Source organism: Toxorhynchites rutilus, chromosome 3 (genome assembly GCF_029784135.1).
Source record: "Toxorhynchites rutilus septentrionalis strain SRP chromosome 3, ASM2978413v1, whole genome shotgun sequence".
NCBI lineage: Eukaryota > Metazoa > Arthropoda > Insecta > Diptera > Culicidae > Toxorhynchites > Toxorhynchites rutilus.
In genome coordinates, this window is record NC_073746.1 from 240,965,263 (window position 1) to 240,991,640 (window position 26,378).

Here is a 26,378-nt window from a genome sequence, read left to right on the forward strand (position 1 = left end):
AAACCAAACACTAACAAAAGTAAAAACAATAATTGTATTGATATCAACACAATTTTATTTAGTTGATTTTCATGACATGAAACGCTATGAGTCAGGAACAACATTTTATTGAGTGGTTTTTATAGCTGCTTCGATGATGTTGTCTGGCATCAGTATCGAAAAAATAACGCTTTCACCAATACAAACAAAACCATTCTGGAAAATTGAAAAATGAAAATTTAACTTTCAGAACACTAGCTCGAGCTTTCCGACGTTATTCTTTATACATTGCGATGGCAGATGAAAATTGAATATATTGTGAGTAATCGATTAGAGTTTGGTTGATATTACTTGATGGGAAGTGTGCGGAAACGATCATTTTCTTCACACTGTTTCGCAAAATTATTGATTTGCGGGCGAGGGGTGAGGGAGGGAGATGGAAGAAATGAGCACCATTGTGTGTTCGGTTTCGCTGATAAATTTTCTAGGAAGTTCTTGATTTGGCAAGGAATTTGCAGCTGCGGAAAGAAAACCAAAGTTCACAAACAAGACAAGACTACATGATAAATGTAGAGGAAAAAGTGCCTGCAGAAACGTCTTACCAAAGTGACTCGGGATGCTGCAGACATGAAGAAATCGTGGAACAAAATGGCCACTGAGATTGACCGACAGAGAGTCCAAACTTTGATAGAGGATATCCGAAGAAAAGTACGAAAATTCATCAAAACCGTAATGGAATAATGTTTTCGATATTATTTCTTAAAAAACAACAATTTACGGAACAATTTACTCATTTACTTGGGTACAATTTACTCATGGACGAAAAACAAATGCAAAGTGAATAACAAGTGACAACTGCATTAAAAACACATGTATTCGCATCTCTAGCATCGCTCAATGACAGCCGTGTCCTGAGGGTACCCAGGTTTATTCACAACATCTTAATAAAGGTGGTACGGGTCAAACCTTAGTGGTTTCACACGATTACGAAGACCGTTGCTAAATTGTGTCTCACATCAAATTGCATCACGGAAAAAACGCTGTAGAAAATTTTCTTTTTGTTGAAAATTTGCTAAGAAGTAATTTAGAGTATTCTGTTTACACTGTATTTTCATCGCTGTTAGTTTTTCGAAAATTGGAAAAAATCCAAAAATGGCGTCACCCGAAAACCAACGTCGCTAATTGATTTTGCGCAAGCACCTGGAAAATTCTCAACTCTCTCATCTGAACATCGGAAAACAAATTGAAATCGTGCAGTCAACGGTGCGTTGTGCGATTAAACATTACTACGAAACTCTGAGCATCGAACAGAAGAAGAAATGCGTCAGAATTGATGGTTCTATTGGTGATCAGGATCACAAGTGTGTCGTGAAAGCGTCTCTTCACCACCCAGCACAAATTTGCTGTTCCGGAAGAAGTAAGGAAGCAGAAACTCAAGGAGTGTCTACAGAAGCGTCTGCTTGCTCTGTTGATGGAAGACATGAAGAAAAAGTGGGTTTCCGTAGAGAAGAAGCTGCAGCCAGATGTTGTACAGAACCTTATGAATGGAGTTAAGCGTAAGGTCGAATGAAATAAATAATGCTAAATAAATGGGTTATATTTTATTGTCTGAAAGTTTGAAAAGGTTCGGTCAACAGCGTTTTTTTCGTGATGCAATTTGATGTAGAGCCCCCTTAAGGTTCCACTGTCTACCGCCGGTTCCACTTCGACAACGAACTCGAACTTGGTCGATGCGGGCGCTGTTCATGATGTTGATCAACCAAAAGCATGTCGCAAAACCAATAAGTTACGATGACAAGGAACAGCTTTGGGCCAACATATATCGCAATAACGCCTAGAGAAGGCTAGACAAGTATTGAAACGAGTCGATCGAACGCTATACAGCGTCTGGCTGGCAACATAATCTATGACGTACCGTTTGACTGGGTAGCAGTACCCAGAGCTAATTCCACTGAATGCCCTTCTGAATTTGTGGGTCTTTCTACCACCAACAGCTGAGGCAGCTACACATCTGACAGCCAGGAATGCCAACCTTCCTGATTTTTCCATATCCCAGACTTCTTGGCATGTTTGAAATGATTCAGATATTTCCTGATTTTTTTACTCTTTACTTAATTTCGCTAGTATAATTTATGTGTTTAGTCGAAAAAAAAATTTCAAGTCCATACGGGGTAAAACCAACACCTGATTTGTGTTTCGCTGACAGCAAAAATGTGTCCAAATTTTTGGAGACGCCTCGTTTAGATGTTTGGAAGTATTCAGCTGAAAACAGCAAAATCCAACGTTGATGGTATCCCCGATCAACGTTCATCATCAATCAAAACTCCCGTGTTTACACACGACCCATAGCAGAAGTTCATCCATCGCCTTGATCTTGAGAATCGTTCTATGAAAACTTTGTTACCGATATCCATCGTCTAGCTTTTGAATTGGCAAAAATACGTATCACGTTATATTATTACTACATCAGGAACGAATGCTATGATGATGAACAAATTCGGTAGAATGGTTTATACAGAATTTAGGAGAGATTCTGTAAAGATTTGAAGTCAAAGAAACATGGAAGATCTTGAGTATACATATGTGGAAATCCTTAGGGTGTCGGTTTTACTTTGATTTTCCTAACTTACCATTTATCTTTAAATTCCCTAATAATCCCCAACAAACTCACCAATATAATATAAAATCATTACCAGATACAGAATTTGTGTAATACTTTTTTCAACTTGCGAAAATTATGTTACGAAGAATTCATATTCGATATGAAAAAGTAAATTTTCTTCATAATTTTTATTTCAAAATTGTGTTATCTCCACCTAAAAATCTGTTATGATTTTCGCATCACAAAGACAGAACACGAAGCTCAATAACGTCAATGCGAATCGAATGAAAAAACATTGGGGGTAGAGTTGTGGGATCTTTTTTTTTCCTCTCACTCGTGAATCTTCGAGGATGACAGATATACAGACATTTAACAGATTTTATATGTACAATATATAAATATATATGATTCAAAAACCGTATATCTCAAAAGCTAAAACTTCGACTCTATGGAAAGCATGAACTCGAAAGACTGTAGAATGGAACTGTGCATATAAAATTGTAGAAATGTTTGTCTGTCTAGGAAAAAAAGCTTTCGTTTTCCTAAAAATCGGCACGAACTTGTCGGACAACCCAATATTAGTGATAATAGCTATCCTGATTTTTTCCTGATTTTTGAAAATTATAGTTGACAATCCTGTTGACCAGTGCGGTGAAAATTCAGTCTCAATCGAAAAAAAATCGTTGAAAATGACAAATAATATCATTCGTCACCAAAGAAAGCATTACTCGATCGCTTGAATTTGGCTTGGCAAGGTTAGCCAAGCTCAGAAAGATCCGAAATCCGAAAGGGTTCATTGTCAAACGAAAGCTATTCCTTCTCATTTGAATGCGATGAACGCATTTGGCCGAACGAAAACAAATAATTCATTCTCACAATCTCGGCTTTCCGCATTTAAGTATGATTTCGGTCATATAAACAGGGCATACACAGAGCCGGCGATGGGATAGCATTTTATAATGCACCTTGGCCATGTGTTAGCATCACACTCCCACAGAAATACGAGGAGCGTAAGAATGAAAGAAATAAAAAATTCACGCTCGCCCGTTGTTACTCTGTTTCTCTCTGAAAATATACCAATGCATCGTCGGATGTCAATTGAGTGTCGGTCACTAGTTCAATTGATAGGGACAAACGTAAATCACAAATAACAACATGACAAGCAGTTTGATTGAAAGGTGTGGTTATTCAATCGAATGGAAGGGATACAGTCAGAAGACGTTCGTACGTTTGTACGTTCGAATTCAAAAGAATGAATTGATTTTTTTCAGCACTGCTGCTGACAGCTTTCAGATCCGTCTATGTCGATTGCCCACTTTTGTGTGGCAAGTTACCGAGAAAATTTTGTATAACATGTAGTGTTTTTTTTTAATTTGTTGTGTAATCGCGTGCATTTTTATTACAACAATTAGAAAAAATTTAGTTGCAAAAGTGATATTTACTATTAACCCATTAACGACCGAATTGTAAAAATCATTTTTTTAACAAAAACCATCGGTGTAATTTTGATTATTGGCGTTACAGAAACCCCAATCTTCAAGAATTATATTTTTCCGTTCTTCCGTTTTCCGGAAAATGACAGAAAATCGAAAAAGCGCCAAACAAAAACATTGGCCAAAACCTACATTTTTGTTCCTGTAGGAGGTTCAATCCAATGTATTTTTCCTACATTACAATGGGTGATATTTTATCAAAGTAAAATTATTGAAAAATTTACATATTTTTTTATTCTGTGAGGTTTTTTGATAGGTTATGTGAGATTATGTACTTTCCGCACATAGTTGCCTTAAACCGATTTTTTATACCCAATAAAGTGATACAAATTTGAATGAAATTGATAGTGGGTGGTAGCTAATAGACTTAGCTATCATTTGATACCAAAACCTTACCATATGGTTGCTTTAAAAAAAAATCGAAGTTGCTGTTCGATTTTTCGAATGCTTGGCATGAAACGGGTTAATCACTTTTTTAATGAACAAAACTAGGGATAAAACGGATATCCGGTGACTATCCGATATCCGGCCAATATTTCTTACCCGGCCGTATAACGGATAGTGACCTAATATCCGGCCGGATACCGGATATTAGAAAAAAAATAATTTCTCATTAACACAACATAAATCAAAACAACAGCTCATTAACATAATTGAAACATAATTAAAAATAAGATTTAATTACTAGTGGGAGGCGATCTGGCGTAGTGGTAACATCCATGCCTCTCACGCTAAAGGTCACGAGTTCAATTCTCACTCCCGACATTCTTCCAAAAATGGAAGTGAAAAGTTACGAACCAGCCAAATGAGTTGAAAATCACTATAATACAGATAAAAAAAAATTGATTATCGAATGCTCTGAAAATCTTCGCAAGATTCATCGCAAGAAACTTTAGACACTCCAATAATATTTTTTTCCAGGCTGTTTCCGTTTCAAGAATTCGTAAATAATCTGACTTGAATCTCGAGCCCAAAATGTTGGAACTTGGCAATTTGAATCTTCTTATACTTCTTATAAGTAATTTCCCAATCCAGCGTTTAAAGATGCTTTCCAATGAGGTAAGTTCGGTGTTTTATGTGTAGTCTCATCCTTATCCGAATACTTTTTTTATGCAGCAACATGCGAAATTACCTCGGATATACATTAGAGGCCACAATCCAATCCAATGGTTTTTTTTCCCACATCACGATGTGTGTTCTTTTATCAAAGCAATACCGTGGGAAAGTTTACATTTTTTTGCATTTTCTTAGGTTTTGTTTTTTGTTAGGTTATGTACTTTCCGCACATAGTTGCTTTAAACCAATTTTTTACCCAATAAAGTAATACAAAATTGAGTGAAACTGATAATCAGTTGTAGCTAAAAAACTAAGCTATCATTTGATGCCAAAACATTATCATAGGGTTGCATTTGAAACCCATGAAAAATTACCAAATTGCTGTCCGATTTTTCGAACGATGCCAAGCGTTAATATATATTTTAGATTTTGTTAGGTCAATCCTGTTTTTTTTTGCGCAGAGTATGTTGATACGTCACAAAATGCATGCCAACATTTGCACGGTATTTGCAAAGTTTTTGAAAAACTGAATATACTGGAATTTATGTTCATCTTTTATTGACAAATCATAGAACAAAGTTCATTTTTATGTTTTGAAACGGAGCTGAAAATACAATATTAATGTTCAACAGTCGGAAACCGCAAAAAGTCAAGTGCTGTCGCGTCAAAAAATAATCGAATGGCAACGAAGAATTTAACTATAAAATATTCTCCAACTGATGATTCTTGTAGGAATTTTCCTCAATTTCCCCCTGACATCGTTTACTTTTTGGAAATCATGTAACATAAAATGAAAAACTTTTTTTTATTGAGGCAAAACGTTGTCACGTTACGCTGGAATGGGTCACATATTGTCTTGAATGATGTTAGCAGACTTCGAAAATTCACCTGATCCAACAGAATATTCTCCGGCTTCAAATCCCGATAAATGATTCCAAGACTGTGCAGATGGTTAAGCGCGAGTGCCAGCTCGGCCAAATAGAACTTGACGTCCTCCTCGGTGAACATCACTTCCTTACTCAGCCGGGTGAACAAATCGCCGCCCCGTAAGAAATCCAATATAAGGTACAGTTTTCCTGGTGTCTGGAAGGCGTAATGAAGCTTGACGATGAAGGCGTGACCAACGTCGGCAAGAATGTTGCGCTCGTTGGTACTTCGAACACGATCCTTGACTTTTAAAGTAGCTTTTTTCAATACCTAAAACGAAAGAATGAATGATCAAATGCACAGCACATCAAGATCCTAAAAACATACCTTCATTGCATACATCGTTCCGGCATCTTTTCCTACAATTTTTCTAACTAAGAACACCTTTCCGAACGATCCCTCGCCGAGCACTTTGAGCAGCTCGAACTGCGATGGGTCCGCTTTTTCGTGACCTTCGCGCACCACGTCCCGGATATCGTACTCCTGCTCATCACCGGATTTCATCAGCGAAGCGTCGGTCGGGTCCAGATCCATTGCCTCGACGTCCATACCGTGGGCCAGCTGCTGGTCAAAGTGAAGATGATGCTGGAGCTGGCCGCCCGGGTCAAGCTGTGGAACTTGCTGGCCAAGCAACACATCGTAACCCTCATCGACGACCATCTCGACATTGTCTTGGGATTGTGACTGGGTGGGAGATAGATGAAAATTACAATTGTAGCTTTTGAGCAAAACCATTATTGACTAGCGGGAGTAATTTTATTTCCAAATCGAATACTCTCAATGCTATGGATTGGAAACAAGCAACAGAGAAGGAAATGTAACAAATATACTGAGGAAAATACATAGCGGGAAAATAACAACAATATTAACATAATGCATATATTGAAATACATTTTCCAATCAATTTGAAATCAATGTAATACTCTTCGGAATGAACAACAAACACGTGGGCCAGTGTACACGTTGGATAATTAAAAAACATTACATATCTTAGTTTGCTAAACACTTGAGAGTAGAGCACAAATTAAAGAATGTGAATAAGAATTCTATAATAATCGACAGGATAATCTATGTGCATCATCTATACTTTTTCATGAAAAAATCGATTTCTTAAGTTAAGAAAAAAACGCTTCTATTTTACTCAAATTTTTTATATATTTTTTCCGCATCGATAAATTTTACACCCACGCTTGCTACCATGCTTGTCTATTGAATCGGTCTAGTTATTTCCAAAAAAAGGACAGATATCCCACGATGTGTATGTATATGAACCGGAAATCACACATTAACTCATTATGTCCCAGCGTATGAAATTTCATACGCAAAGTACGTACCTCCTTTTAAAAACCTTATTTATGGAACTCAATATTTCAACATTGATATATCACTACAAAAAAAAACACCTCTAATCGATGTGTTTGTAAGATTATCAATCAATTTCTGTCATTTCATCTGTATTTGTATGGTGCGAAGTTGTGTCAAATCGAGACGAAGAAGTAAGTGATGCGCTTCCTTTTTCGTCTCGATCTCCGTTTTTTCTATCTAAAATGAGTTGAAATTCCTGGACTAGTGTTGACCTTGAAACCATTTTAAATGGCAAATTTTAGTTTCCCCACACCTTCGAGCCATAATATGATAAATTAGAAAGTTTCACCTCATTAGGTTCTAATTTGGGTATCCCTGAGTCATGAGTCATGAATCAAACTTCAAAGTCATATCGATCGATTTGACGATTTGAATCCAATTCAAAATATCTGCAGTTTCACACAGTCACACAGTTTTTTTTGTGTGTTGAAAGTGGTGGACGTTTTGTCAGCGAACTACGATCTGCGAACATTATTCAGCTTTTGCCATTAACTAAATAAATCCGCAACAATTTGCAGAACAATTAAATATTGACCAGTCAACCGTTTCCTGAACGTTGGAAGATAGGTTCCACATGATTTACACGACAGACAACAGAAAATCGGAAAATCATTTGCGAAATTTTGCTTGCCAGCTATAAATGCAATTATTTTCTGTGTCGGATCGTGACCGAGGATGAGAATTGAATATATTTGAGGAACCCTAAAAATCATATATTGATTCCGGCTAACCGATCACATCTACCGCAAGGTCAGGTCGCTTTGAAACGAAGACAATGATGCGTGCTTTTAGGATCAGCGAGGTAAATGATGGTACAAACTTTTGAAAACTAATGGAATTTCAACATTTTAAACGAAATGAATCGTGCTCTCCAAAAACGGAATCTTTGACGAAAAATTCCCCCGACCAGAACGAGAATCGAACCCAAACCCCCGGCATGTTAGGTGTGACGCTACCCGCTCGGCCACGGGAGCACTCCTTTCGTTTACCTTTTGTTTTCATCGATGGGACACGCACGTGAGATCAGCACTTCAATTATTACACAGATATGGCATATGTTTTGATGACTTGGCTCAAAAAACAAAGAGTTTTCTAGCTAAGATTCATAAATTGCCTGAAAATGTAGAAAATAATACAGGGTTTAGCCCATAACACGACAACATTGTTGGCCTAGAACTACGAAACTATTTTAATCAATACACGTGTTTAGCACTTTTGATATTATTTTGGGACGCATCGAAATTCTAGAAATGACTCTTTTGGAAAAATGTTCCGATGGCCCTGGAAAAAAAACGATGGTTTGAGCGGGTTTGTGGAAGCAGTTGACGATGGTTGATTCACGATTCATTCTTGTTCTCGCGAGCAGCCATCCCAATAGTACAACCTATTCGCTACAGTCGTTATGAAATTGAATCGACTGTCTCTGTGCGCACGAATGCATTTTTTTACGAAATTTGTTTCTACAATTTTCGTGGTAAATGACAAAAATCGGTCCAACGGTTAAGAAGTTTTGATTTTTCAAATCACCAATCTGGAAACCTACACAAAAAAGAGGAACAGAGTGGAGGTGATCATTATCTATTGAATTATTCATTATCAGAGACGAGGGAGTAATTTTTCATTCAAACAGAAATATCTCTATATGCAAAGGTTTCACAGGAACGTTATAGAAATGAAATGAAAGCTGTTTGATAATGTTAACTGGATTTGCTTTTGAGTTGTTTAGCAAAAAATTGTGATGGCCTACAAAAAGTTTGGTAAAACAAAAAGAAATCAATTTTTTTATTTCTTCCAGATATTAAAAAAGATTTTTTTTATTTCATCTCAGATAAAAAATATGTTCGCAAACATTCCAAAACTTGAAAGTTGAAGCTTCAAAATTATGTATATTCCATCTTCACGCGTTAATTTTTCACGAAGGTACTAAATTTTTTTTTATAAAATTCTGAGCGCAGAAAATATAGTTATTAATGTTTAAACTAGTTCATAAAAACGTGATATGTATTCTAAATTAGCACCCGTACTGAAAGACGTAATCCTACGTCAAATATACAGCTTCCAATGGCCATTTCTTGAACAACATATTTCAAACTTTTCAAGAGCAATGAACATGTATTCTAATAGAATAATCCGATGCCATGTGCATACTCATTATCTCATTTGTTTATTTATTTAGGCTCATTGGCATTTTAGCAGTAACAGAGCCAGATTTAATCGTATAAATGTTACATGTTCATCGTATCTATACATATGATAAATAACACAGTAGCCATTTAGACGTAAGAGTATTCCTTCTGTTTCATTGTTAAGTTAGACCGGACAGCGGCGGTACAGTGGAACCCCGATTACCCGTGAACGGATGATCCGCGATGTGGATTATGCGCGACAGCGAGTTCCAATGTAAATTCATAGGCCTTCCCAAAATTTATCACTGAGTGATAGGCTCATGCACAATTGTTTTGGTCATGGCTTTCACATTATCTGACCACTGGTGTACATGACCTATTCCGCGGATAATCGGGGTTCGACAGTAGTTGATATGATCATTATTATGTTATAAATAGCACAACAGCCCGATGTGTCTTGTTGCAAGCAGAGCTTGTATGGATGGAGAGAGGTCAAGACTCCGACCGTGAATCGATCTGCATCAGTGATAACTGCTGCGTGGACGTAGTTATTCTATAACAATACAAAGAAAGGTTATTGAGGGCACTTCGTCAAGTTATGGTCGACATACACGTCCATCAGAGCAATTAATTCAAGCAACCATGAATCGTTTGCACACTGTATTTACTTGTGCTTAACAATTGGAGCTGTGTCCATCCACTTTATGCAATATTTTGCGAAAAGATTTGAGTTGAATTTTGTAAATACGCAAAAAAAAATCCAACTCATGCAAGAGTCAGTCCGACGGCAGAAAAGAAATGGCATTCTTAGAGAAGAGAAGTACTAAATGGATTCCTTTTCCTGTTTTTTCTTGTTGAATTATGGAGACTTTAACCCAGTAATAAGGCCGTGCAAACTGCACTCGACAAAAAAATTAGAGGAACAGAATGTATTTTACGTGATATTTGACATGCTGTAACTTCGAGAAAAATCAACGCATATCGATGGGATGCACACCATTTTGAAGCTACAACATTCAGGTATTAGAATATTTTGCGTAGGGTAAATGATCTTGGTTTGTCTGATTTGGGGTGTTTTTACGCAACTAGTAAATGCAAATCGATTTTTCTTCATGAAAACTCACATTCAATCGATACGAGTTTGGGTTTGTTGAAAAGCCCCAAGTCTCTAGTTGCTAATACTATCATAAGGCGTAGAAATTATTCAAATTTTTATGTTTTTTACGATTTTCCTCAAAGAGGAATTATGATCATGGTTTGACTACCTCTGATCATGGTTTGTCCAAAAAATGATCATGGTTTGTCCGGCTTTGGAAATCACCATTTTTGAATGAAAACATTCGAATTCTCAAGTAGATGTTGCATTTATCATTGCTTGAGTTTATCATATTGATCCATTCATAATTTAGGCTTTCTTCAGAATATCGCATTTTCTTGGGCATTTTAAAAGTGTTCACCTCAAGACACTCAACATAGAGAAACTTTATTTCTGCGAAGGACACAAGGACACAATAAACAAACTGCAGCGCGCCAAGCGGTTGCCATAGAAATCATGTGGACAAAACAACATTATTGAATTGGACAACTCATGATTAGAATTGAGTTCATCAAAATGCGTTAATTTAATGGTTTAGCTATGTAAATCTGATACAAATGGTGTGCAAGAATGATGTTTACAATATTTGTAAGTGTTATAATCCAGAAAAGGTCTGAAAATACGTGCGAAATAATCATCTGGTGATCGAATAAAAGTTAGCTCAGATGAGGGGCGCATTGACACCAATAGATGGTGTATTTTATAACCCTTTCAAACATGTGATTCCGTAAAAATATACTATAAAACTACTGTAAATCATGAAAAAGACAATTTTATTTATATGTTTTGAAACATTCGAATACCTGATTTGACAAAGGTGTGCTGAATTAGAGCATTCAGAACAGTGGACAAACCATGATCATATTTTCGACTGGACAAACCAAAATCATTTACCTTACATATTTCTATCTTGGGGTGTGTAGGTTAGGGTGCCAATGAATGGATGGGAAAAAATTGACCCTAAAATTTCAAAAAGTTATCCCATAAAAAATGTTCACCATCTCGAAAGTACACCCTATGAGTTTTTTTGTAAATCGAAAAATCACCGAAAACCAGGGTTTTCACAAAAAAAAGTTTTGATGCCAAATGTCCTTAAATTGCATGTACCGCCGAGAGCTACGGTCATCTCGAAAAAAATTACTTTGTCAAAAATCGACACTCTGGGACTTTTTTCGAAATACGAGGCTAAATGTATGGTTTTGAGTGCCAATCAGAATAGTCATCTCGATTTTTCATTCAGAACTTGCTGCAAAATGTTGAATTGTACAATAATATACGCTACGCAAAATATTAGCTCAATCGAACTTCATTTATTAGTGTCGTAGACGTTAAAAATTAATATTTTTTTTTTGAAAACCGAAAAATCGTCGGAAACCAGGGTTTTAATTTTTTTGTGCAAATTGTCTTATAATTGCACGAAACATCGATATTTACTGTTATCTCAAAAAAAATTGGCGTGATCGTTTTTTTTAGTTTTGAGATAACTGTAAATCTCGAGGTGGCATGGAATTTTAAGATATTTGGCATCATTTTTTTTGAAAACCCCGATTTCTGGTGATTTTTTGGTTTTCAAAAAAACTCTAATTTTAACGTCTACAACACTAGTAAATGTAGTCCAATTGAGCTCACATTTTGCATTGGGTATATTATCGTGCAAATGAACATTTCGCAGCAAGTTCTGAATGAAAAATCGAGATAACTATTTTTATTGACACCCAAAACCATACATTTTGCGCCGTATTCCGAAAAAAAATTTACGAGATGACAGTAGATCTCGACGTTTCATGAAATTTTAAGACATTTGGCATCAAGAGCAAAATCACCCCTTGGGCGATTTTTCGATTTTCAAAAAACTCAAACTTCGACCGCTCTGCGCCGCTCTACCTTAATCTGATTGAACTGGAATTTTGCATAGAGTGTTTTTACGAGGTGGTGAACATTTTCATGGGATAAGTTTTTGAAATTGAGGGGCAATTTTTCCCCATACATTCATTGGCACCCTAATATACACTCAAATCATTTGATGAAGCATCAGTTCTAATGTTTTAAGACTATAATAACGCAAAGCCTTAGGATCTGAGATCTAAATCGGCCAAACGTTAACGATTTTCACCAATTTGATATCGCACACCATATATTGCGCGATTACCATAGTTTTTAATCCAATTTTTCTTCGTTTCCAATTGAAAATTGAATGGATTATGTATATTTTACAAGCAGATATAAAATCGCTTGACAGAATACCCGCACAAACGTATCAATTAGAGCGACATAGTCGCGAAGAATGTTATCAGTTCATACATGCTAACACTACTGATGCCTACGCGCTATGATGTTGCACTCTTTTTTATATTTATTTTGCTACAAATACGAGAATGGGGCTTGCACGATTGAACGTCCACCATATCCAGCTAGATGACACATAATATACTGACTCATACGTACATCGTTTCCTCTTGGTTGGCGCACTTTATTCATGGGCATACAGCATCCAGCATACAATAGGTTCATTTTATCCTAACATAGTCCGATTGCCAAACGTGGCACGCTGTCCCATATATCGGGTTCATTTTTCACTACTATTCGTTCCCACTAACAATATTGTAGTAGCTGCTGCTGAGACTACACCGAAGCGAAGCGTATCTCTACACCGTGATAACCACAATAGTTATCTGCGGATATTGGTTTATGGTCCAGTGAAACAGCACTCACTGCACGGGGTTCAATTTTCATAGGACTGTGAAGCAATCTGGAAAGCAATTAGCCTACACTAAACACACAACAACAAAACAGGATAAAATCCACTTACTAAAACCAAAACTCATTTCGTATAAATCATTCATTCAACAGTTCCTCGTCACGCTTTCGATCCGGTCAAGCTTTTAGCGACAATTAGTCGCAGTGATGGTATGTGACTCTAGAGTATACACACCCGTGTAACTGTCACCGGTCTTGGCAAAACGCTATCTGTGCACACCTAGTTTGTCCTTTCTAGTCTTCTGAGCAATTTTGTCCACATAACTCTGTTTTCGCTTATGTTTTGTAGACACACACACCCGCCAGAGCAACGATTAGTGCAGGTTGGCTAGCTGCTGCTGCTTCTCGTTATGGGGTATGATGTACCAAATCACCAATTATGGTTTGCTCAAATGGTGCTGCTCTCAGGGACAACATTGCTTAGAATGAGTATTTGGAAAATCTTCATTTTGCGGCACTGGCCATGGTAAGTTGTCCATAATGCAAAGCTGGCTGATAGGAATGTAACAATGAAAACATTTGTAGTATCAAGTATCAATTGCAATATGTGCAATATGTAAGGAATGATTCAAAATTGGTAGATGATGAGGGTGACAATTTTTGTCAAAATGGTACGTAGATGGAGCCACTGTTGATATCAGTGCTGAAAATATTCACGTTCACGACATTCAAATTCGGCGAATTTCTGCCTTCCTTGTATTGATAACGTACTGCTCAAGCGAGAGTCGATAAATATGAAACAACACTGTCAATGAACCCCAGTGGAATGAACATCAACATCAGCTTGCCATGAAGTTCATTTTTCATTTGCACCTTCTTTTTCGTCATGGTATTCGTAAGATCGAAAATGAAGATCATTGCGTGTTAGTGAAAATCAAAACATAAAATTCAACGTCACCAATTGAGAGTAAAATCGATTAGTGGTAAAGGATGGCAATTCATCACACAAAATTCTTGTTTTTGGCGAGTTCGGCAATGGAATGTATAGAATAACTCTTGCTACGTTTTATGAATCTACTCACGATTGCCCGGAAATGGCATACACCACCATTTATATGTGCAATGGGTGACACGTTTTCAATGAAAAATTCACTGCAAGCGATGAAGATCAACTTAACGTTCGTGATAATCATCTGAAATTATTGACAGTAATGGATGTGCCTGAATGCAGGCTTTTCGACATTCGTTCATGCTGTTTTCGATCAATATACCAGACAAAGCTTATGCGTCTCGACTCTTGTGTTATACTCATTATGACAGATATGATGTTGAGTTTCAACAGAAGACAATTCATCCAATACTGGGAAAAAATCTAATTTCTTCATTCGTGAATAAATTTTAAAAATTTGTGGCACTGGTTAATATACACATATGATTTTGCATAAAACTAAATTTTAAAAGATGTCATACAAATAACTTTCAAACCGTTTATATGCAAGACTCGTAATTCCAAAGCGCTTAATCATATTCAACAACAAGGGCCTAGAAATTGTCTCGAAAGCGCGTTTCAGATCCAAGAAAACGGCAAAAACAGATGTTTTGTACTACAGTTTTCTGCGAAACCCGTATAATATGACTTTGGCATGTGCTATTATTGTCAATTCGTCTTCAAATAAGAAAAAAAATCACTAGATCATGTAAGTTGTTTACAAACTATGTTTGATCTTCATTTAATAATTCATCCGCAAGTTGGGCCCCGCGAGAAACTCAAAAACGGCGCATTGGGTGACGAACGTGTTAAAAGCGGTGGAAGCGTCGCGCCGGGTGAATGAGTGGCTAATCGCGCTTGATTTGATAGAATGCTGGAGTTTTTAAAACCGTTTAATTTAGCTGTGACATATTTGTATGTTTGTATGTAACATGTTTGTCTATGGCGCTGTACCTGTTGACCGATTGATCTAAAATTTGGAACACACCTTCATCTCTGCAGTCATTATAAAACTGCGTATTTAATGATCTTGAAAATCCAATATGGCGACCGCTACAAAATGATGGATTACATATTTTCTATAAACCCCATCAATATGGGTATCAAATGAAGGACTTCACTAGTAGAACACAGTTATTCATGAGGAGTGCAAAGCCCAATTATATCACGATACCAGACGGTAAAATTTATGATATGCTTAACATCAAGTATGTGTTCGTTGCCGGCTGAACAATAACCCCTGCAACATTTGCACGACAAATTTTGATTTTTTCGTATTTGAATCTCAACGTTTGAGTGTTTGCTGAGTGCTAAGGTTTTATTTTATCCTTTGATTTTTTCTGTAATTTTGTACATGAAAAGTTGGTCATTCTGGGATCTGTGCTCCATGATATTCGAATAATGGACACCCCTTGGTGTAGTCCTACGTCTCTCCGGTTATGTCCCCGACATTACCCACCAGTCTTTTTTTGCATTAGAAATCAAGTTTTCGTTTCTCTTTATAAGGACGTGAAAATAAGATTGTGTACACAGGAACGAGATTCATGTCAGCGAGAGTAGTAGTGTGGATTGAAGTCAGGTTGAATAAAGAGGCAGTTTTGTATTCATTAGTCACGTCAGATAGAATAACCATTCCCTAGAAAAGTTCATCAGTAACCTTCGCTCGTTCGTCAATTCATTTTCTAGTCAATTCTAATCATTTTGACGGCGAATGTCGAAGTAGTCCTAGTCGAAACGAAGCTACTGAGTCGATTTTCATTCTTTATCTTCGAATATTTCGGGCCTTGCTGAAGAGTACATTCTGATGAGCTTTTACCTGTGGATGCGCAAAGGTAAAAGAACAGAAGTGGCTTTCAATTAACTTAGCGCTGTGATTCGCTGAAAAAAATGAACCGATGTGAAACATGCGTGTGGATTATATGTCGAATGAGATTGCACTCTTCAGTTTATAATTCAGTGTACTCATGAGTGTGGCATAGTGCGGATCAGTGCGCTTCGGTGCTGGACACAGGCTTTCGCATACTCGAACTCCCAAGAATAAAGAGAGTGTAAGAGAGTGTGACTCACTCGCACCAAGCGGGAAAGCGCATAGTTTCACTTTGGTGAGTGATGAATATATCCTCAGCTTAGGCATGAAACTCGCGCACAGGTGTATCATTTCAGTGAAAATACCATCACTGCTCATGGTCATAAGATACTTAATACACAGGTGATGTTATAAAGTTTTACAACCTGGTACAAATAATATTCAGGACAACATGGCAACGAAGGAGAAAATGATATTTTTATCTATAAAATATTTCTGTAGTCATTGATTTAATTGACTTCGGCTTATAATCATGTAGATCTTAACTATTCAGACTTGTGTTTGGAAATGATACAGGATTTAAAAATGCTCATAAAAATGGTAGTAATGGCTTAAATGGTATTTTTGTGTGTTTTTTTGAACAGAATGTGGTTCCGGATTCCACCACTTTATCTCAACTAACCCGTTTAAAGGATACAAGTTCATACAGGAAATGGTTTTTTCAGAGCTTCCATGTGATGTATCAAAAAAGAAAAATTACAGATTTTGGACAATTAAAAAACTCAATTCCAATGCAACTACTACACACAACCACAGTCCTATGTCAAGATCACATCCGTGCCCCTAGGCCCAGACCCATGAACTTTTTTAATGGTCGATGATTCTGGATACACCCTTATGAAAAATCAGTCGTTATTAAAATTGATCATCTGATAATGAAAATTGTGATTTTAGGTAGCTGCCACCATATGTACAAAAGAGGGTCGAGGGAGAGGGTCGGGGTATTGTCGACTGATTTAGCGTGGAAATCAGATCCTCTGAAAACCCCTGCTCTAAACCATTACTATAACCCGATATTTTTTCTTTGCGAGTGAAAAGCCAATAAACTATTTTTGCCTTACAATAACACAAAAACTGAATTAATTCCAAATAGAAAATTGGAATGGAAATATTCGGCTCTGTTCTGTATTGCTGTATAGTTTCGCATTGTCCCTCGTGAAAAATGAAAATTAATTGAACTGAGATAGCAAGAAAAACGAGATTGAAACTCGATGCAGTCAATTCCATAACACGACACGTAAAGCGCGAAAAATAAGCATTGCATTGTGTTGGAGTGAAATTGAGCGATGGTTTGCCATCCGCGGTGGCGGAATTTACCGATCGATGATAGATAGCACTCAATTTCATGGAAAGGTTGAAAGGATAGGTGTGTTGCTTTTATCACGAATCAGATATAAATTGACATACTATTATCACACACCCGGGTTTTATCGACTGGGTGTTTCAGCTGTTGGCTAAACGTTTGTGAACCTCTATTATTGCAATAATGTGTAATCATTTTGCGTTAACAATCTTGAAAATGATTATATTTCATTCGATTGTATGCAATGCTGAGCAATCGTACTTTATAGGTGATGAAACAGTCCGGCTAGAGAATGTCAATTTATGTTTAGAGAAGCCAAACATGATGGATGACGAAAATACTTATTCGATGTATAATACTAGTCTCTTTATTCTCCATTATTTTTTACGATAGCGACATCATCCTTCTACCAATATGCGCATCTGTACGATGACCTTTTGTCATAATCGAGCGATGAGGAAGATTTTAAATTAAAAAATCAGATCAATCTTAAGTGCGAGACTTTTCATTATGGGTATGAAAACCCGATTTAGAGGACGTAGAACAAACGTTCACTAAGCTGTCTATTGAAAGATTCGCCTCACCATGTATTGAAAAATAAAAGAGATATAAACGACATCAAAACGTTTTATGTCACTAACTGTTGCTTGTTGTTCCGAGTGTCGTAGTGATTCTCACAGGGTTCAATATGGATGTCGTACTGATAACGTCACAGGGATCAATATGCTTCTTGCATTGTTCAATGTGAGTTTCAATATGCACAGCCTAGCTGCAAGGGATCGGACGGGTTGCAGGTTGTGGATAGCGAAACGGCCTCCAGATATGGTCTGCCAAAACAAAGTACATGGAATCGGTGTGTCTGATCGCCAGGAGGAGCGGCCCAAATAGCGTTTGTTTCGGAGCGAATGGCTGAGAATGAAATGCTGTATCACGCCAGCTACACCTTAGATGGCAGCCTCATCAGCAGGATGTAGGTATCACGACCCTGGTAAGGTAGCATACCGAAACCCATACTAACCGCGTACAACGAATTTAGAAATACGGAACGGATTAATCGACAAAGACCTAGGCAACAAACACGCAACACGAAGAAGGTAAACGATTGGAAGTTTGGTACTTGGAGCGTCAGATCTCTCAATGAAACGGCGCGAGCGAGCTTGCTTGATACCATGATACCATCGGTATCGACCGTAGGGCCGTGGAGGAGGCTTCAGGCCTTTTAAGAGGGAAGCGGCGAGGTTGGGACTTATCAGCAACTCTGCCAAAACAAAGTACATGGAAACTGGCAGGGAGCGTGGAGGTTCCGGTGGTGTTGGTACTGCAGTGGAGATTGATGGGGAACGATTTGAAGTGGTTGATGAATTCTTCTATCTTGGTACACTTGTAATATGTGACAACGATATGAGCCGTGAAGTGAAACGAGTTGCAGCTGCGAACAGGACCTTCTACGGACTTCGTAACCAGCTAAGGTCCCGTAGTTTGCAAACTCACACAAAACTAGCGATGTATAGTACGCTGATCCTCCCGATGGCCCTTTACGGACATGAAGCATGGAACCTGAAGAAAACTGACCGACGACTGTTCGGAGTTTTTGAGCGTAAAGTTCTGCGATCGATATTTGGCGGTAAATTGGAAGATGGAGTGTGGCGCAGGTGCATAAATGACGAGTTGTATCAGGTATACAAACATGCTGATATAGTGAAGGTAATACAGCGTGGCAGGCTGCAGTGGACTGACAATGTAGCCAGAATGCCTGACGAGAGAGCCGCCAAAACTATCTTCAGCAGAGAACCAGGAAGAGGCCGTCGACTCGGTGGATGTGCACCAAATCTATTGTATCGCCATCAAAATAGACCACAATCATTAAAACAAACACTTCAATTTTCGCCGTGATTTCTCTTTTATGTCTTCCATCCTCTGTAAACGAAGTGCTTCAAGTAGTGATTTGAATTTTAAGTAGAAATCAGCCAGAGCCTAATCAGGTGAATACGGTGGGCGTTCGACGATTTTTCATAGCTATCACAACCAACAATTTCAAAGAAAATTCAGGTCTATCGGAACTAGTCGCTCGGAAACGCTTTTTCAAAAACTAAACGATTGTCTGTCACCAATTAAATTCTACTTTTTGGCTTGTATTCTCTAGTACTGCATCTCACAAGCTATTGTAAACATTTCCAGGTGGATTGCTCAAACTGTATACATTAGAGCGCCTAAAAAAGAGTAAAAATGGAATAATGAGAAAGTTTGCGATTTGCGATCATTTTCAATTCATTCGAATTATTCTGCCATACACCATATTCACCAGATTCAATCCCAGCGATTACCGGTTTTCTACCCTTTAAAATGGGTAGAAAATAAGAAGGTTGTGACGATTAAATGTTGTAAATGAGTATTTTAAGGGATTAGACGAATGAGACTTCGAAAAATATATCAGTTCTAATAAAGAAAATATTGAAAAAAAAATTGGTGAAAGTTGTTTTTTCTGTCAGGCTTGAATTTGTCCACCCTACTTCCGTATATGAAATCAATTCAGATTTTTAGTTTTTGAATTATGAAACCAAAAGTATTTGGCCCCAAATAACAAGCCTTGGATATGTTTTGTGGGGCATGTTCAAAGATGCATAAAACCATTCAAACGAAAATATTTCAGCTCGCATCGATAATTGGGTAAACCTGTTGACCCACGATACGTGTGTGCTAAGTACCAACACCACAAAACCCTGTACCACCGGAACCACACGGAAGTTCATTAAATTATTAGCAAGCATTGTCAAAACAATGTTGGAACAAAAACTCCTTCAATGTGTTAAATTTTCTTTTTCGAATCCGACCCAATTGTCTACCGAAAATTATATTTCAATATCTAGCGCACGTGGCGAAAAACCCGTTTTGAGTTTGGCTTTTTAATTATGACAAATCAAAATAACCAAAAGGTAGGCATTCGTCGATCGGGAAAATTTTCCCCAGCATTAATTTTATCTATCGACGAACCACAGATTGGACCGAGTCGAACGAAGGAAGTCGTTCGGTAAACATTTCAGCAGAATTGTTGAAAGCGGCTATTAAATACATCATTCATTTCGCCCCAGGAAAATTCACAATCTGCGTTTGCTTGGTGTGTACATTGTAAATTGACATTTGGCGTTGAATTGTTTGTTGACTGGAAAATGCTTTGTATCGTTAATTCATTCGTTTCGTGCATGCTTAAAGCCATGTGTGATGTGAATGATTGCGTTCTGCTTGGAGCATGACATATCATCACACATATTACACATCCAACTTTTTTAGTTTCTTCAATTAATTACCTAACTTCATTATCGTGACAAGCAAAATCCCATTCATGGTAAGTCGGTTGACCATGAATTTCGGCCATGCGTATATTCGCTTGATCCTTCCTGGTCGTGTCCTCTGTATGGTGGTTAACCACGCGTTCGTCCCTCTGTGAACGCTTGTTGTTTACATGTTGACATTGTTTTGATGTTTGGTGGGTCGAATTGATTTTTCCCGGAATCTAGGCAAGAAATTAAATATCTTTTTTGTAGCTGCCAGTAAAACATTATATCTAAAATTTTATTATCCAATTTGGGGTGTTGGTTCGCTTTACTTTCACTTTGCTTCCTCGCGTGCGAAGGGCGGTGTCGTTATGGCAAGCTATGTGTAGCTGCACAAAAAATTGTATTTGGGTGTGTTTATTTCTGGTAGAATAATAATATTACCAAATGTATGGAAATTACTTTCGAGACGGTTTGATACCCGTAAATAGATAATGGATATAATTTCATACACAAGAGCGGGTACACCTATCAGTTCGGGTGATAACATGCACGTGTGGTAATTCTCATTGGATTGAATATAGAAAGAATAATCCATGAATGAGAATCAGTATGTGAATCCCACATCACTGAAGACGAAAGGTTTGACAAACCTTTTGTGTCGACGTAGTTTTAAAGTTGAAGACTTTCCTAGCACTCGAATCAACACAGCAGAGTATAACGTCTCCCGTTTTTGAATTGTAACCAAAACGAGATTACACTTGCCAACGAAGACAATGCTACTGTGCTTAGAAACGAGACTTGCATTTGATTGATAAACAATTATAGCGAGTTATGTCGAATACACCACTGAATTATTGACGTAGAACTACGGAATTATGTTATACAATTCGCTTGTTTATCACTTCGAATATTATCTAAGAATGCATCGAAAATGCAACTCTTTGGAAAAAAGTTTTGGTGACCCTGAAAAGATCCAACGGTTTTTCGAGGTTTTGTATACACAAGTTGGCCATATGTCACAACTTGTTCCATTGTTTGCAATTGCACTGAACATTTATCGTGAGCGGTGGTTGTTTCCAAGTTGACAGACACTCGGTCACAATCGATTATATTTTGTACCACCATCCCCATTATTCCACATTTCTTAACCACTTCAATCTACCTTTGGCAGAGCATAAAAACAACAATAGTATCTGCGTATGAATCAAATATAGAAGCAATCTCCGCCAGATAACATAAAAATCGATTAGGTACATTCACCGAACGAAAAATACACCACGTTGCGTGTTGGATTGGTAGCATGAAAGCGGAAGCACGGAGGCGCTACTCGGGAGGCACACGGTCCTGCAGTGGACGCTTGAACTTGCGAGTCCATAGCGGATACTTCTCTGGAAAATAGTTCTGGAAAGTACTGATAAATCCTAATTCTGCTTTGTAAAATGAAACACGTTTTGACAGGAGCGAAGTAGATGATGACAATGTATTGAATTATATAGACTTTATACTTTCTTAGTTCATTCACCTCGCTTGTTTTCCTGTGGTGCACTGTTTCACTTTCTTTTTTTCTTCCATTCATCCTTTCTATCGAGTATAACCATTGTGTGTGATTTCATCATTAAGAAAGGCAACTGTCTGCTCGCTAGCTGGTGTAAGACTGTGTGAAATCGTGAATGGATTATTTGTACCCAATAGGTTTCAATTCCAGATCTAAAATTGGGAGCTACCAAAGAGTGCTCTACAAAGTTACTCCATTTGACAAATCGTCATTCAATAATGGACCTGCAGCATTTCATGTTGCACTTTATTCTCGCTGGCTCAATATATTGCTACTCTCGTTTTACGCTCAAAAAAGATAATAAAGGGTGTGTCACATCAAATTGCATCACGGAAAAAACGCTGTAGAAATTTAATTTTTAGGAATTATATCTTCAGCTTTCGCTTATAATCAGATAAGAGTGTATAGATCACGTTGGTCATGCCTCATTGTCAATTTTTCGTAAATTTGGAAAAATGTCGCCGAACGAAAAAGAGCGTCGTGAATTAATCCTGCGCACTCATTTCGAGAATCCGGAGTTGTCACATCGGGACATCGGTAAGATGCTGGGAATCGTCCAATCCACGGTCAGCAGAGTACTAAAACGATACTTCGAGAACCTAACCATCGACCGGAAGGTGTAGAACGGCAAAAATGGATGCTCCGTCAGTGAAAAAGATCACAAGCGCGTAGTTAAGCAGTTCAGACGTGATCCGAGAAGTTCGGTCCGGGATGTCGCCAATAAGCTGAATTTGTCAAGTTCATTCGTCCAGCGGATCAAGCAGCGGAAGGGCCTGCGTACATACAAGGTTCAGAAGGCTCCTAACCGCGACGAAAGGCAAAACATGGTGGGGAAGACGCGAGCCCGGAAGCTGTACACCGAAATGCTGACGAAGCCGCATTGCCTGGTAATGGACGACGAAACCTACGTCAAAGCGGACTTTCGTCCAAGTTTGCCAAAAAGTACATGGTGTGGCAAGCGATCTGCTCTTGCGAAAAGCGGAGCGTGATGACCGGCACGGTAAACGGGCAGGTTTACCTTAAGGAGTGCCTACAGAAGCGCTTACTACCACTATTGAAGCAGTACGAGGGCCCGACCATCTTCTGGCCGGATCTCGCTTCGTGCCACTATTCAAAGGACGTGTTGGAGTGGTACGAAGCCAACGGGGTCACCTTCGTGCCAAAGGAAATGAACCTGCCCAACGCGCCGGAGCTTCGCCCAGTAGAAAAATATTGGGCGATTATGAAGCAGGCCCTCCGGAAGAACCCAAAAGTTGTCAAATCGGAGGCGGACTTCAAGAGAAAATGGATTTCTGTTCAAAAAAAACTCCAACCTGACGTTGTACAGAACCTTATGGACGGGGTAAAGAGGAAGGTGCGAGCATACGGGCTTGGGCTCGAAGTATTAATAAAAAGAAAATGCCAAAAGTTGTTTAATAGTTTTTATGTTACTGTCTAAAATTTTCAAAAGGATCGGTCTACTGGGCGAATTTCTACAGCGTTTTATCCGTGATGCAATTTGATGTGACACACCCTTTAGATCTTCTCTTTGGTGATGCTTCACGTGGAAACACTCAAGCGATGTCAATCGTCAGAACAAATCGAAACATTCATTTTTTTAACAGTTTATATTCAAATGAAAGCTTTGATATAGTATTCGAAACTTACCCACTGAAACTAATTAAAACAGCGAGGTGGAATAGTGTATGATAGGTCAACATGAGCAACCAGTTTACGGCACCAGAGAGCGTAACTGCTGTGTCCTCCTATATCTCTTTCAATGCAAGTTTTTGGAAGACTGAATATAGCCCATTTGTATGATTTCAATCGTCAATGAGAGCACTTGCTTTCCAAATTGGAAGGAATCGACAGCAGAAGTAAACATTTATTTATTTATTTGTCCTTGTCTTTGGTTCAAAATCGTACGGACTGTAACTTAAACTATGTCCCTAATTAAAGTCATGAAGGTATTCTTAGACATACCAAAACATCACAAAATGGGTTAGATTGAAACTCGTTCTGTGGGATGGCAGATTAATGACGGGAAAATTTCGAAGAGTTCGCGTATGGACATTAAGATTTATCTGTTGCAGCAGTTCAGAACAATTAATATTTCCTTCTATGATATCGAATACAACAGTTTGCTGGAGTTTGAGTCGACTAGCTGATAAGGTTCCCAATCCTATGAGCCTGAGCAAGGAAGCTGTGGTAAGCCATACCGAACGAATTGCTTCTGTACTCTAGCTTGGCAGCTTGTACGGTCTGGTATGGTGTCCATATCGGAACTGCATACTCCACAATCCTGCGAACTAGTGTGCAAAACGGTATCTTGAGGGTGTGCTCATCCGTAAATTGAGAAGACTGTCTCCGAATGAATAGAAGCACCAGAGCCCATGCTTCAGCTGTGATGGCTGAGATCATGGAATCACAGTTTCGGATCTAAGGTGACACCCAGATCGCAAAAGGGTCGACTCGCTCCAACGCATTGTTATCTTGTATTGCTTTACGAACAGTTGATCGTGTCGAGCTGCCGTGAAAATTAGATTACCTTGCATTTTGTGATATTCTCTGCCATACCATTTTCACGGCACCACAGCAGTCAAAGACAGGTGGAATCGTCCAATATAAATTGAGACCATCGACAAACATTTATCAATCCAATCCAAGGGATTTTTTTTTGCTTTATTATAGTGACTTTCAGCCTTTTTGGCTGGTTCCTCACTCAGACATGTCTCTACTTCCAATCCGAAGAAATAGGGAGTGCGAATTGAACTCGTGACCTTTAGCGTTAGAGGTATGGATGTTAACTACTACGCCAGATCGCCTCTCCCAACATATAAATATTGGCCTCCCTCGAGTCAACCTCAGTCTCGTACCAGGTAGTGAGCAGACAACAGTCTTTCCCAATGCTGATATCACATACAACACTTTTGCTTGATACAATGGAATTATATTCAGTTATTAAGGAGGAGCGGAACATTGCGTAACAAGCTCCACCCCTACGTGATGCTTCTGACAGCCTGTATGCATAAAATTAGCTATCACGTTGTGAAGTGATCAGTCGCTTTATAACCCAGAAGTAGTTAAAACCATCAACCGAAAGGAAGAGCCCGAACAGAAGCAGGGTGATCAAATCTAGCATTTCAAATAGTTTCCGCTGTGAATTTGCAAGTTAAAGCGTCCAGAGGCTTATTTACACCGGAAAACCGTGAGGAAACTTTGTGTGAATTTAGGATTGTTTTGGGCTTTTTGGTGACTTTTTCCGAGCGATCATTCAATTTTCGCGAATTCACGCGTTGTTTCCGAGCTCGGAAATTCGCCTTCAAAGCGCAACGCATTTCAAGCCGGATACAAAGAAAATATTCCCAGGGGTGAGAGCTGTATTCTTTGGTGGAAAACGGGAGGTGAAAATTCGTTCCACTGCGGTTTCTATCGCCTCCGCCGACAGCACACAACCGATTCGGTTCGAACTTTCTGTTGCCGCTCTGCAAAAGCTGCTGCATAGTATAGTTTGGGTTTTATTTCTTTGGGAATGATGTTTTTTGGGAGCGTTGAAGATGTCCATGTCCGTTGAAGATGAAGTTGTCGGGGTCCAATTTGCGTTAGGATCGAGGGAAGTTTTTTTGTTGAATTGGGAAATACTTTGACTTGCCACTCAAAAATATAACATATTTTCTGGCATCGGATCTGAATCAAATGACAATCTGCGTTCATAATGTGGGATTTCGCTTATGAATTGAAGAATACGAGAACATACAAGACATACATGGAGGATTTTACCCCTGGGTACCGCTTAACGTAAGTGAATATTTTGAAGATTCATACTTTTTTCAACAATAAGCTATCGAAAAATTCAATAGTTTCACTGAAAATACTTCCATGGGGAATCAACATCAGGTTCGTACTTACCGTTACACAATTGTACATATTAATCATACCGATCAGCAAATCCTGTATCATTTCTGTGGGTTCCAGAAATACACTATCTTCGATTCATTGCAATTGTCTTTGTATTTGAGAAGTGATCGTTGAACAAGTTTTGTTATTTTTGAAATTCAATTGACCACTAA

General features: G+C 38.3%; 1 protein-coding gene across 4 annotated transcripts in view; it reads right to left on the reverse strand.

Annotated features, from left to right (window-relative positions):
* LOC129775817 (ribosomal protein S6 kinase 2 beta) overlaps nt 1-26,378 on the reverse strand; it is a 77,601-nt gene that overhangs the window by 5,235 nt on the left and 45,988 nt on the right. For 2 of the 4 annotated variants that reach the window (XM_055780944.1, XM_055780945.1), the window contains 2 exons: nt 6,385-6,741; nt 6,019-6,327 (listed from right to left, as the gene is read on the reverse strand). In XM_055780944.1, the coding sequence (XP_055636919.1) occupies nt 6,019-6,327; nt 6,385-6,741 (666 nt within the window). Of the gene's footprint in view, nt 1-6,018; nt 6,328-6,384; nt 6,742-13,089; nt 13,394-13,453; nt 13,894-26,378 lie in introns of all 4 variants that reach the window. The other 2 variants (XM_055780946.1, XM_055780947.1) reach the window with 2 other exon arrangements.